At 40.2% G+C, this 15,138-nt stretch overlaps 1 protein-coding gene across 14 annotated transcripts in view; it reads left to right on the top strand.

The window, feature by feature from the left end:
• Positions 1–15,138, top strand: part of myo18ab (myosin XVIIIAb) — a 146,936-nt gene that overhangs the window by 34,516 nt on the left and 97,282 nt on the right. For 4 of the 14 annotated variants that reach the window (XM_034206501.1, XM_034206545.1, XM_034206493.1 and 1 more), the window contains one exon: positions 13,664–13,751. In XM_034206501.1, coding sequence (XP_034062392.1) covers positions 13,664–13,751 — 88 coding nt within the window. Of the gene's footprint in view, positions 1–1,177; positions 1,366–3,847; positions 3,957–4,366; positions 4,394–4,783; positions 6,185–7,942; positions 8,006–11,305; positions 11,459–12,651; positions 12,718–13,663; positions 13,752–15,138 lie in introns of those variants that run through there. The other 10 variants (XM_034206465.1, XM_034206442.1, XM_034206450.1 and 7 more) reach the window with 6 other exon arrangements.

The following is a 15,138-nucleotide window of genomic DNA, read 5'->3' as shown; positions in this document are numbered from 1 at the left end:
TTGCCATGAATTTGGTTCGGACATTTATTTTACCCTTGGGATGATCAGTAATCCTCTAATGTGATCATCAGTTTAAAATGTTCGACTGGTTAGTGACTCACTACAAGACTACTACCAACATTCATCAGCCTCGTACATTTCTGTTAGTGCTACCTAGCTAAAGTTAGCTTTTTATACACTTAACTATTATGGTTATACGGTGAACCTGCTAAACATCAGTATGTTAGCATTGTCACTGTGAGCATTTAAGCATACTGATGTTAGCCTGGCTCGATATCATTTGACTCACTATAATCCCACAAATGTAATTGCTGTAGGATTTATGTTGTCCCTGCTTATTCAATTTAAACAGACTGACTGTGCACATATTAGCTGTAGCTAGTTGGCAACATACAACTTTCCTTTTTTTTGGGGTTTTTAACTACTTGGAAATGTTTTGTAGTCAAATAATACTCCCTGGGTTAATTGTTCGGGTTATTTTCCCTAAGTGTACCAAATTATAGCAGTTGTATTTGTTTTGTGACTGTGCAGATATTAGTCTTAGCTAGTTAGCAAAATAAACCCTTCTGTTACTCCTTTGACAATGTATTGCATTCTAAAAATACTTCCCTGATTAATTATTTTGTTTGTATATACGTAAGTATACCCAGAAATCCCATCTTTTTTTTAAAGCTTAACATCCAATTTACTGATTACAAATGATCTGTAGTTAATTAGCAACATACATATTTCTCTTGCGTTTTGATGGTAACTACTTTAGATTTTTTTTATTGAGAAAGCCCTCCCCAGATGAGTTATTTGGATATTTTGCCCGTAGTAATGTTTACTTTCAGCTCCACATAAATACAAGATGATTAGCGATTAGATTAGGCACCTCTAATCCCCTGAACATACCACGATGTCAACTTTCAAGTCCTTTTATTTCAGCGTTGCTGACCTACAGCATTAGCAATTATACCCATTGTGTTCTCAATTACATTAACAGACCCTGAGCTGCTTTTTCCTCGACATGGATACACACACAGAAACACACGTGCACACACAGAAGCAGCTGAGATGACAGCAACTGTTTGGCTGTTGATTGGTCTGTGAGGTTGTGGGGGTTCATGGCAGACCTGTCCAGGCTGGAGAGCAGAGGCTCCTATTTTTACCCCTGCTCAACACCCTCGTATCACAACAGCTGTCCCCACAGCTCTTGTCAGTCCGCTGTCAGGAATAGCCGGCCTCTCAGTCCTTCTCCTCGGCTCTGCTCTTTCACTTTCCGCTCTTCACACGGATCTGCTCCACTTTGACCAGCTTTTGATTCGATCGGTGACTTGTGGGAACTATTTTGATACAGAAGCTGTGGAAATACTTCACTAACAGGTAGAACAATGTGTGATCTTTGGTGGAAATAGGTCTTTTTGTGTGGGCCCTCGAGGTCCCACAGCCGGTGGCTCTATTTATAGACTAGAGCTAGCTGAGGGGGCAGCTTAAGTGGTTTTCCAACTGAAACAAGCACTTAACAATTATAGCTTTTGTGCTATGTGACAGTTTCCCTTTTTCTACACGGATGTTAGTCAATAAGAGTGTTATAATCTGAACATAGAAGTGTGAGAAATGTCAGTTTGGCTGGTTTGAAGACGTTGACATGCTCAGTGAGCTCACGTGCCGATGTATGAACTCCTGGGAAATGTAGTTTAGATTTAGTGGACTCTTATGTTGTGGTTTTTTACAGCAAATGTTTTACTTATTGTGTCATATGTTGTGGTGTTCTGATAAGGTCAATATTGTATGTAACTTTGACTATGACGTGTAAAGTTTTAGGGTATGTTTACTTTTAGACCAACTTATTCACACTCACTTTATAAACTCATAGGGTCAGGTGACATTCAGGGATATTTTGTATGGACCAAATTCTATCATGTTGATTCTGTATTATAATGTTGAACCACTGTTGAATAGTATGCTTCCGAGCTGGAAAGGTTTGGTTGCATGCAATGCCACAGTTCTTTGTTTTAAACATTTAACATGATATATTTGACATACATCTTCCATATGTGAATGGTATGACATTAACGCTGTTGTCTCTATTCCAATGAAATGCAAAATTCTCCTGTGTAAATAAAGTACAACTACTAATACCAGACCAGTGCTAAAAAAACTAGAAAACATTCATTGTATATGATTGCAAGTATGTTTGAATAACAATTGTATCCAATACAAATTGTAAACCCAGGACTTTATTTAGAATAAATGTCTGCTGCTAAGAGTTTTTAGGTTTATGATTAGATTTGATTCTGTGAAAAAACAAGAGTTGGGCAAGTTCTTACAGACATTGAAACGATCAAAACAAATGCAATTCAGAAATATTGTTTGAATTGTGCTTGACTTGATATCATAGAGAAACAATACCCTAGTGTGCTCTGATATTTGGTGTCTAATTTGACTAGTTTTGTCAAGGCTTACTCATCTTAGTAGGGTATATAAAATAGATATTTGTGATGTATGACTTCAGCCAGGCCTATGTGCGTTTTCCTCTTTTGTTTTTAGAGCGTTATCTGTCCCACATCGCTACTTTAACACTGTCTGATCCAAAAATAAAGCTGTTAGTCAGTGTTCTAATTCAGTGACCAGATCACTGATAAAAGTCACTGACTGCAGGCCAGACCTGAACACTATCCCATACAGTGAAGGGCTAAAGGCCTACCGTCTGAATCAGATTAAGGGAAACCAGTTTTTTTTTGCACTGTGAAAAGACATGAAATACGTTAGACGAGGCAGAACCCATCTACTTAACCCTGTACAATGTAAACTTCAGGCAGCAGGTTTTTCTGAAGCATTCAGCATGTGACTATTATCCAAAAAATGACAGTCTGTTTTACAGTGCGGTAAATGTATTTTTCTAACAGTGATATAATAGAATGTTGAAGGATTGAGTCACAAACCCAAAAATTAGTTAGCATTTGAGCACTTCCGGATTCCATTGCTAATATAGCTTAAGATATTTTAACGTTCTGTTCTATGACATCAAACAGGTCCGTAAAAACCGTACTGGGGAGCTTTTACCTGTGTTCAAAACTTTGGCTACTTACAGGTGACCAAAAGAGACTACTCAACGTGATCCCACTGAACACGGGTATCATTGTCTGTTTGCCACAGATCTTATTTTCAGCTTTTTGTCAAAGGAGTTTTTGCGAAGCTAAATTGTGTGTTGGCTTCCCCAAATATATCATCACTGCACCACTGTATTCCGTGGTAGAAATTCACATTGGCTTGGTTAAAGCTAATGCTCCTGCTCTTCTTGGGTTCGGAAGCTTAGGATACCTACCTATATTGGCTGCTTAAGGTGCACGACAGAGAAGAGATTTAGCATAAGTTATTATAATTGAAAGAGAAATGTTTGATGTGTGGGCAAACTGAAAAACAAGGAATCTAGAAATAGGATAATGAAAATGTCTCAAAACATTTCAAAATAAGCCTGTACAGTATTTATTTCTGATGTTGCTCTGAAGCTGGATGCATGTATTCAGAACTGTTTTGGCATTTTCTTCTTGCTCATTTAAAAGTTACCAGGGATGCTTATATTTTTGTTCACCATTCATGGTTTCGTGGAGCGTTGTTCACCATTTGGTTATAGTGGGTTGACAATGTTTGATCCTTTTTATTTTTTACAAACCTTTAGTTTTTTTTTTGTGGTGTATTTTTGCTGCTATAATCTTCTGTACCTCCACTACTTCTCCAAGATCCTATTCATCGCTTTGCCATCAACGTGTGGCAACATTGACAATTCAAAGATCTCTGTAGATCCCTGAAGATTGTCGTTTCTATTCACCTGTCTGTGTTCTCACCATGCTTCCTCTCCTAGCTCCCCTTCCCCTCCTCTTCCTCCTGCTCTCATCTCATCCATCACAGCCCATGACAGCAGATCAGCCAACATGGCATTCTCATCTCGCTTTTCCTTCTGGGAACAAAAGGGAAGTCTCACTTGGACATTTCTCAAACTGCATGGTTTTCCGGTGTTTTACACTGTGTATTAACATGTGTGTCTTGAGATACGTGTGGCTTTTGCTTGTGTCACACTAAGATTGTAATAGCTTTCACTCTCATGCCTAAGCACGTTAAAGACGTTTTGATATTGTACCACCTATATCGTTTGCTGGACACCTAACAAGTTCACTTACAATGCCGTGAGTGCATACTTTGTACGCCCTTGAATTAGTAAGATTGACTGCTTGTATTTTGAGAACGTGTTGCAGTGCAAACATAATTTAAATGCAAATAAAACTGAAAATGTGCATGTTGTGACTTTGCACGATTTGTGATGAATAGCCTCATGTAGTGTGAAGGTTTTGATTTAGTTTTCTTTTTATATTAAAATATTTAGATCAAAGAAGATCCAGGAAGCAAAAGTGTAAGTAAATATTGTCCCGTTTGTCTGCTTTAGAGTAGCCATGCAGGAGTTACTGTTAGCATCTGGTCATTTGGTGTTAAGTTTGAACAAATGGCCTTCAGTCAGATCCCCCAGCAAGTGCCATATGTGTGATTTCAGGTTACTTTAAATTATCACTGAGGGGTTAGGCAGTGCGCAGTTAGCTCTTCATTCCTCTTCTTCTTACATTTGTGTAGGGTTATGGTTTGTAACCATGTAGTTTACTAGGCGTTATGCCATTATTTTAAACAATTATTAATGATACATTCAGCTCAAAGAATCACCAATATCTTGATTATTAAAGATATGATGCTTGGATTTTCCTTCATCATTCATGTTCTTATACCACCTCTCTTTCCTCTCTATGAGTAGCCAGACAGTGAGGGGGCACCCAGCCGGGCCAAGTCAGTACCAGCTCTAGACCCTGGCAGGGGGTTATTCCGGGCAACAAGTCCCCCGTCCGTTTCGAATAACGAGTTGTCAACCCGGGTCAGAAGTCCCTCCCCACCTAAAGTCAGGGAACCTGTTAAAGTGCCAGAACGCTTCAAAAGCCCTGAGGCCCCTTCAAAGACGACAGAGCTATTAAGGAGCCCTGAACCACCAAAAGCACATCTGAGCCCAAAGCCAGTTATGAACATTGAGCGAGAGCAAAATGGCATTGTGGGCAAAAGTGTGGTCAACTGTCCAGCCAACGGGAATGTCACCAATGGCAACCAAATGGATCCTACAGAAGACAATGGTCTGACACGTAAGAAAGTAATAAAGGTGATTCGTCGCGTTGTCAGGAAGGTCGTACCAACTGAAGAGGACGAGACCGCCGTGCCAACACAGCCATCAGACAGAGCTCCACCAGCAGCCAAGCCTGCTGCTGAACCAGTTAAAGCAGCGCCAGCTTCAATGTCTAAGGCCCCAGTAATGCCAGCATTCTCTTTTAAACATGACGTCATCAAAACAGAAGAAAAAGACGACATTTCGCGAGGATTGACGAACCTCATGGTAAGAGGCAGGACAAGAGAGCCCCGTCCACGAATAATTAGGGAAGAACGACCAGAGAAAATAGAGTTGAAGCAAATTGAGAAGAAAGAGGAAAATGTAGTTGTGCCAGAGGTAATCAAAGAGGAGAAGAAAGAGGATAAAACCACCCCAAAGCCACAAGAGGTTGATCACAAACCGACAAGCTCTGGTCCAGTTACACATGATGTCAAATCTCCTGTTGCTGTAAACTCCCCCAGCAAGGCTATTTCTTCCAAATCCACTCATTCCAGACCCTTGTCAATGCCACCAATTGTTGGCTTTATCCCATCCCCCAAGCCCTCACCTTTGTCTCCACCTCCTGGCTTTGTACCTGCACACAGATCAACTTCTGCCAGAAAACCTAGTCCTACAAATCCTCCTTCGGCTACAAAACCTAGTCCTACAAATCCTCCTTCTGTCAGAAAACCTAGTCCTACAAATCCTCCTTCGGCTACAAAACCTAGTCCTACAAATCCTCCTTCGGCTACAAAACCTAGTCCTACAAATCCTCCTTCTGTCAGAAAACCTAGTCCTACAAATCCTCCTTCGGCTACAAAACCTAGTCTTACAAATCCTCCTACCACCCAAGTGTCCCAGAAACCTGCCTCCCTCTCTCCTCCACCACGTTTCAGCTCAGCTGCGAAACCCTCTCCAGTTGCAGCTCCTGTCAGCAAAGATCATCTCCGTCCCAGCCCCGGTCCACAGTCTCCACCTCAATCTCTGATTCTCATTCAACAAACTGCTGTCAGTCAACAAGAGGTACACTGTCCACACTTTGCATGTGTGATCAACATTTGGGAAATTGGTGTGGAAGTTGCACGACCGTTTGAAATGCATGTTTGGGATAAAAGAACAGTATGGAGTTTGCCCCATATTTGTGTGTAACCTCGGTGTGTCTTGGTTTTCGAGTTACTTGATGGCCATTGTTGGCAAGCTACGGAAAATGAAATGGAACACTAAATGTGTACCTTTTTTTAGAATAACTACGGAAAAAGTTGTTATTATTTAGAAGACGTTTTATTTTGAACTCCTGGTTTCAATTTGTTTACTGTGCTTTCTGTTCAACCATTAAGCACTTTTCGACAAGAAAACGTATGACCATCAGTTGTGTTGAAGTTTACTGTCCATCCCCAGTGGAAAAGAGACAGTATAGTCAATGTAAAGTTTTGCTCCAAGGGGATAGGGCGGTGGTGGTGAAGTCCATAGGGACTTGGCAACTGGAAGGTCACCAGTTCAAGTCCCGGAAATACCAAGTGCTACCGAGGTGTCCCTGAGCAAGGCACCGTTCCCTAAACTGCTCCCCGGGCGCCGTACATAATGGCAGCCCACTGCTCCTAACACTAGGCTGGGTCAAATGCAGAGAAACCGTTTCGTTACATAGTACTACCTACTTTACTACGTAATGACAATAAGTTGAATCTTAATACACCTTTTTATTTTGAACAATCTTAAGGATTATTTTGTAATACTACCTGTAAGACAAACCACATAAAAAATGCATCTGCTTCTGATATGTCTGACATATTCTGCCAGAGGGGCTTTAGACCTTGGTCTTAGTCATTATTTGTTTCTTGACACTGAAAAAGTCAAGTTTTACAAGGCCTTTATTGTTGGTCACCTTTGCAATGGCTGTTGAGGAGTAGGAGGTATATCTACTTCCTGACAATAATTTCCTATTCCGGTGATTGTTAAGCAGAATGTAATTCAAAAGTCTTGTTTAAAAAGGCAGAGTCCCACCGGATACAGCTCCAAACGCAAGATTTCAGTGGTCTAGACTGAGTTTGAGTTAACCAACAGGAGACCTATGTAGATCCAATTACTACATTCTCAAAGCAAAACCCATGAACATGAACAGATAGTACAACTCTCCAGGAACAGATGGCAGACATACTGTTTTTCCTGGGCTCATGCTGAATTTGTGCAAGACCTGACTGGGTCTCAGCTTACTCCAAAAAACACGCTGCCTCTGACTAGTAAAGTAACTCTAGAAAGGCCTACAACTTTTGCTGTCGAATTGAAATATTATTATTATTATTTGCTGGACAGATCTATCTTCTGGAATGTATTTATGACATGAATTATGGCTCTGTTTTGATGATAAGATAAACACATTAGTTGCATTAGGACTAGGGTTCTTCCCCACAGGCTTAAAGCAGTCAGACCCCTTATGTTTGTCCATATGTCTTTGGTAAATGGATTTGCTTTGCTGGTTTGTTTGCAACTAGTGTGTTTCTAATATCACTCTCTTAACCAGACACTTGTATACTGTATTAGTGTGTGTGGAATGGATTTACCAGTGTGCATGGTGTTGGAAGCACCTTTGAACAACAAGGTATTTTTAAATCAGATACTACAAAAATATGCTTTGTAATGTTGATGACAGGAATGTCCTCTAGGGAAAATGATTCCAGATAGATTTGTAAGAGGAATATTTTTCTCTAATTGTGTGAAGTCATGGGCTCTGCTTCGGCTCTGTCAGTTTGCTTAGTGTCAATGTGTTGCTGCTCTGACCTGTAGGAGGCGCCGCTCAGTCCCACCGAGGAGGCTCAGAGACGTCTGATGAGGATCTTCGGTGCCCCTGTAAATCACCCTGCTGTCTACCTGCACACTATTCTTGTATTGTCTTTGCTTTGTGTCTCTTTGTCTGTCCATTTAATCTTTTACACAACCAAGTAATTTTTTTTTGATTTGAAACAAAAATTAGAATATGGGCTCAGCTTCACCTAATAGAGTCCTAAACCTGGAAATGAGCTAGCATCTTAGCACTTCCATCTTCCCTTCTCTCAGTCACTTTTTTTATATTCGTTTTTCGTTGTGACTGAAATAAGGTCTGTGGTTAAACAAGATTAGGAGAGATTAGGAGGAAATAGAACATAGAATACGTCATTAAATATGTCACTTGTCAATGTCTGAAACTTGTGTCAAAGAAGGCGGTTGCTAATAATGGACTTAATGAGACTGCTAAACTTCAGAATCATCACATCGATCACCAGACCACCTTTAGTTTAGCATTAGTGACGTGAAGTAATGCGTCTGTATAGCCAAACGTTAGCTTTTTACTTCTGTTGATTGCATTTAGGCCTCATAAGTAGGGTTGGGTATCGTTTGAATTTCCGATTCTACTTTTCGATTCCGGTTCTTAACGGTTCTCAATTCCGATTCTTTGAGGGGCAGGGTAAAAAAATGATACATGCTTCTTCCACCAAAAAAATTACATTTATTCGAGAAACTTTTACACAGGTTAGTTTACAGTAATATTCACATTAATCAGTCTGTTTATATTCACTGCTATGTAACTGTAACCTGAGAACCACTGAAGCTACAACAGTGCAACAGTCCAACTTTTAAAGAACAGTTCTTGTTGAGAAAAACAAGCATATCTGCCTTCTCTGGCATACCTGGAAGAAATGTTTGAACATTTTAAAGTAAAATGCTTCAATCTGGTGCACTTTAAGCAGAATTACTAGAGACTAGATCTAGGGGGTACAACTCTAAACACCCATATGAAAAAGATCGGTTTACATTTTAATAATTAAATAAGTATGTGAACATAACCAGTAAACTACCATAGCCAATAACAAGTAACGTATTTTATTTTTGTTGTTCATTCATATCTTATTTTACTATTTTATTTGTGCATATTTTGTTATCTCTCCAGTTTAAAACGATATGTCTGGTTTACTGTCCTATAGTATACATTGGAATGATTTCAAACCTGTTTTATCCCAATAATTATAAAGGAGTGCCTTGGCAATATGTTTACATAAATTGTGATCAAAACGTTTGAGACCCACTGAGATAACTTAGACTAAAGTGAACTATCTAAACACTCAGAGTCCTTTACCTCACTGAGCTGTAGTTATCAGCCTCTCAGTCTGACTGGAGAGGACTCTCCCTCCACATCATTGTAGAAACATCTTCTTCTTCCGTTAGAGCAGCTAGCACCAGATGCTAATAACAACAGCGCGTACCGGTGTACCCTCCCTTTCTCCCTCGCTCGCTTCCACGCTCACTCGCACTTTGGCTGTGCGCTGCGGTTGCCAGATAAGCCAACATCCCTCATTTTCATCACTTACAGCGCCCATCGTACAGGGCAAATGAAAAGTGTAACCGGGATGAAAAGGGTGTAACATTTACTTAATTATGAATGTTGTTACATCAAGGCGAAAATTAGGATGAGCCCCAGGGCGCCTCCACAGATCTGGCGCCCTAGGCGAACATGGTTACGCTGTAGGAAGTGTAGGTACAACGCTACATTTCCCGCCCCGCCGCAGTCATACAGTAGGCTACGGAGAGCGGCGAGAAACATTTCCTCAGGCATCGAAAAGCGGAACCGAAATTCACATTTCTAAATGATGCCGTTGGAATCGAAATGTTGGAACCGGTTCCGAACCGGTTCTCGGTACCCAACCCTACTCATAAGTTATAATAGTGATGTCAACATGTGGAGATTGATTGCTGCTTTGCAAAATGTGTAAGCATCATTAACATATGTTTGCCACAGATCTTATTCTGGAATATTTCAAAATTCTATGGAAAAATCCCATTGCTTTTTGTCGAGGGAGCCCATGCAATGCTAACTTCTGGGTTGGCCTAAAAAAGACATCATCGCTGCACCACTCTATTCCTATTATAGGGTTGTTTTGTAATGTGTTGGCTAGCATAACCTCAGCATCCCTAACTCAAACCATGACTGCGCCCCTAAGTTCTTCACATTACTCACCATGCTTGGTTTATTGGTGTGTATTTACAGAGAGACACAGCAGAGGAAAGTATTGGGAGGTAGTCTCTCGCCCTCCTTGCTGGGGGATTAGGAGCAGAACAGTTGCCCCACCAGTGGTGACTTATGACAGAGTGAAATATGATCCCCTCTGCTGCTGTCCGGGCCCTATCTTTCTTACCCTTACCCTATCTAACTCACTTTCTCTGGCTTTCATCATGCACTTGTATTGCTAACAACCTTTTACTTATCTGAAACCTATGGCTGCTCTCAAAAGGCAGATATCAATCCCAGTTTCCTACACACCAACTCTATAGGGATATCCCAATCTACTATTTTCTGGCCTGGTTCAAAGTACTATAACTGTATGTCTGTTGATATCTAGTCCTGTCCAAATGTTTGAATGGTAGAATGGAAGTTTAACTGGAGAAGGATACTTCCTTAAAGGGGCCCTATTATGCTTTTTGGGGTTTTCCCTTTACTGTAGTGTGTTATACATGCAGTATTAGGAAAATAAAGAATGTTTCAGACATTAAAGCTTGTAAACAGGGAGGCTGTGGCGCAGTGAACTAGTCCGTTGGTGTTTGGATCAGGGGAGCACAGGTTCAAACCCCACTGCATTCAGCATGTTGTTGTGTCCACCCCAAATTGCTCCTGTGGGGATTGTCCACAGTATTGAGAATGTAAGTCGCTTTGGATAAAAGCGTCTAACAAGTAACATGTAATGTAAACATTACATTAGATGCACAAAATACAAATATGAAACCTAGAAATTGGCATAATAGCCTTTTTAAACTTGATAAGAGGAGTCAACTCCAAGAAAGTTCCCAATTGAACAGTGGCGTTAAAGGGGAGGTTTCCCCTCAGGCATGTTAACAAGTTGCTAACAGAATTAATGTCAGACCTGCTGCCCAATAACATGTCATTCTGATAGTTTGGACTTATTTAATCCCCCTAAAACCGTAAAAAAAAAAATGTCATCCCTTTCCATTGTCCATTAACTTTTTCTATGCTTTTATGCACTGCATTTTCTTCATCCAAAAGTCCATGTTGACATTGTCTTCTTCTTCTTTGTCCTGTTTCCCCCCATTCCCTCGATGCCTTTCACACACTGCTTTTGGTGGTTGTCATTGTCTCGCTGTGGTTGCTTTGTGGCAAAGCTGACAGTCAGTGTTCCGGCTTCTGTCCAAGCCCCCGTCCCTGCCGCCCCGCAGAATCAGAGCCCCCTCCCGGGCCCCATCCAGGTACCTCAGCCCTCCAGATTTCCTCTAGGCCTCCTGGCTGGAGTTTGTAATCGTGTGACTTGTCAGAGTGTAAGGACCAGAATACTTCTAACTTTTTCTCATTTCACTCGTCTGCAGTATTTCAAGTCAGAGTCTATATACTGAATAATGGATAACCCTAAAGCTACTTTAGCCAGGGGAAAACGTTTTGAAGGAACTAACTCTAACCTAATATGCCAACAAAACTCACACATTGTTAGTTTAAGAGTATTTAGCATCAGATTCTCCTGTGTGGTTGTGACTGCAAAACAAAGCCACATCTCCTAGTTGAGTCGTAGATTTATGGGTGATAAAGATGCTTAAATATGATATGTTTAGGGCAAAGAAACACAGAGATCAAAATTGACTGTTGTTTATTCCTCCTACCCGTGTTGTCAGCCTAAATATACTTTCTGAACAGTCGCTGAGTCTTTTCGCTCCCCATATTTTACACACACCATAAAGTATGAATGATTCAGCCAGAAGCTTTTCTTGTTTTGCCATGGACATGAGGTGCAATGTAACACACAGTGGCATGACGACATCTCTATTTCCATAACACACCAGGCTGATAAAGGAACCTGCATGGGCTTGGTATCTTTAGTACTGACGGTTGGAATGCCTGAGTATGAATGTTTAGTTATGAACCTACTACTACTTTTGTTGTCCTGCAGTTGCTTTTTGTTCCAGAATCAGTTAACCTTTCCCCAAAGTGTAATAAAGAGGCCCTATTATGCTTTTTTCGGTTTTCCATTTCCTGTAGTGTCTTATAGGTTTTTTGTGCATGTAAATGGTCTGCTAAGGCTAAAATCCCAAAGTTCCCTTCAGAGGGAGTTTCTTTCTCACAGACTCCCCCCCCCTGCCGTAGTTTACTTCCACGACAAAGTGACTTCGCTATGTAACACTCGCGCTTCTATTGGCTAGCGCTCCAACACATTGTACTTGATAGGCTAAGTAGTAGAGGCACACAATACAACTATGAAAATGATCATAATAGGGCCCCTTTAAGCAGAAAGACTATAACGACAGTGAGAGGATTAAGTTGATCCTCACATTGATGATCACATTGAAACTTGATATCTCTCCCACAGGATAAGTATAACAAACCAGTCTTTGTTCAGACAACATGCCGATGATACTTCCATTTCTCTGTGTGCTTATCTATTCATATGTGTGTCGGCAAAACATTTGTTACCCATATATAACTGTGACTTTTGACCTCTTCATGCTGGCCAAATCACCAGGGATCAGTGGAAGAGGACCCTGTGGCCCTCCTTCAGGCATCTCATGCTGCAGCCCAGCAGTCCCAGGTGGGGCCTGCACTGTGCCGAGTCCCACGGTCCCCCCCCCCCCCCACCGGAGAATGTTGTGCTGTGTTGTGCTCTTTCCCTTTGCTTGCTTGTGAAGTGCAGTGTGTCTTGGTCACTCGTCCCATTGAAATGATGTGAACTTTAAGTAGTCACCAAGTTTTACATCATTTTTCTTAAGTTATTTGGGTTTACTTCCACAAGTCTGACTTTTTTTTGGGTTTTTGTTAGTTTGTTTAAATTATTTAAATAAGTCAATGCTAATATAAACCGTCAAGGTACAACAACAGAAAGTTAGGAGACGAGACGAAGACCTCGGAAAAATATAAATATTTCAGCTTAATTAAGGTAAGAGTTCAACAAGGCCATGCACAGGGGCTGCATTTTTTTAAAGTAAGACATGTCATACAACTACATATACAGATCAACCCACGATTTACTATAACACTTTATCATCATTTTTAAACCCAAAAACCATGAAATTCAGTGTTTTGTTCTAGAAATAAATTGTATCTAAAGCCAACATTAGAATGGTACATTTGTGTAATGTGTTCTTTCATATTTACATTTTCTAAGGTCTATTATTTGAGTTTATGGTTGTTGGTCCTTCCTCACTTTTCCCTTTTGTGCTCACTGAAATGTTGTACTCCCTGGTACTTTGTGTTTCCACGGTTACCATTGAACCCCTTCACACACCCCTGAGGCTTGACATGTGTGTGTTTTTGAAGTTCCTCACACAGACAGACAGACACATAAAAACACCACCCTGATGGAGCAGCAGTGCTCAGTGGGAGACTTTTCCATCCACTGTGCCCCACTGCATGTTCATCAAGCTTTTCATCAGCATGTACTGGTTTTGAACTACGAGTGCCGTGGCGATAACAATGCCCTCTTCTCTGCTCTCTGCTGCTATCCACCCATTGATCTCCTTATCCTTTGTGTCCCCCAGGTGAAGACAGAGGAGCAGATCGCAGCCGAGCAGGCCTGGTATGGATCAGAGAAAGTCTGGCTGGTCCACAAAGATGGCTTCTCCCTGGGTGAGACGGATTACTTTTAAAACATTCAAATGCAGGAAATGTTTTCTCGTTTTCCTTGCAATGTGCTTTCTCTCTCTCTTTCCCTTTTTTTTTTTTTTAAACATGTCTCTATTATAAATTGTGCAAAGAATGTTACATTTATACATACACAAGTTTTACATTTCTGAGCTTTCTCTTTTAAAAATGTGGGTGTCTTTAAAAAAAAAAACAGGTAAATAAATGACTGTTTAAAAAAATAAATTCCATATACAATTCTTCAAATAAGTATTGTTAATAATTACAAAGAAGACTGGATTTAAATTGATATTTTTTTCCAAAGTATTTTCATTTTGTTTTCTGAATCATAAAAATAATAAAGCATAATTATTAAACTATTATTATGACATGCCCCTTAGCTGACACTTTTATCCAAAGGGACGTACATACACTTATATAATTACATACACAATACAGGGTTCCTACGTTCATTAAAAACCTGGAAAAGTCATTGAAATTCAAAATGCAAATTCCAGGCCCTGGAAAAGTTATGGAAAACAATATTTTTCCTAAAGTTTTGGAAAAGTCATGGAATTGTAACCAAAGTTGCATCAAATATAATTTATATTTTATTTAATCGCCAAAATAGTAATACTATAACGATAATAAATACTGTATAGTAATGAAACGTAAAATGGCATTTAACTGTTTTCTGGTGAGAGATTTTTACAATCATGCCCTCTAGTCTACAGTGGCTTACTGTAAGCCTACTATTTGATTTGTTTTAGATAGGCACAACATGTTTCATATGCAGACCTTATTTTCCAGCTTACCATGTTAAAATAAATTAATAATTGTTTTTGGTCATGGAAAATGAGGTAAAGGTCATGGAAAAGTCATTGAAAATCATTGGTGAAAAAGTGTATGAACCCTGAAAATAGCGTCGTCCTGCGGGAGTGATTTGGGGTAAGGTATCGGGCCAATTCCAGATGTTTACAGCAATGTCTGGGGATTCAACCACTGACCCTGTGAATGGTAGACCCTGGGATGTTCACCCCTGAGCCACATCCACATACAAAATGCATTCACCAGTTCTGCTTGTGAATTGTCAGCACTTCAGTTATTCTGATCGGGAATTTGGTCTTACTATTCTTCAATTGCAATGTTAATGTCAACCTTTTCTTTGCACTGCTCATTGCAGAATTTGAGTTCAGACACATTTATACTTCAGTTAACGGTATGTTTTTTTTAACCAATCAAAGCTAAACTACTGTTTTCAGACGTGGCAGATTCATTCCCAGATTACACTTGGCCCAATGTGTTCTCGAGAATTTGAGTTGTGTGTATTCATTCCAAGATAGACCATGTCCCGACTCCAGTTTTGCGCTGAACGCACAGATATATGAATTAC

This window comes from Gymnodraco acuticeps, unplaced genomic scaffold (assembly GCF_902827175.1).
Source record: "Gymnodraco acuticeps unplaced genomic scaffold, fGymAcu1.1, whole genome shotgun sequence".
In the NCBI taxonomy this organism is placed as follows: domain Eukaryota; kingdom Metazoa; phylum Chordata; class Actinopteri; order Perciformes; family Bathydraconidae; genus Gymnodraco; species Gymnodraco acuticeps.
Note: the sequence above shows the minus strand (reverse complement) of the source record. Positions and strands in the feature narration are given on the sequence as shown.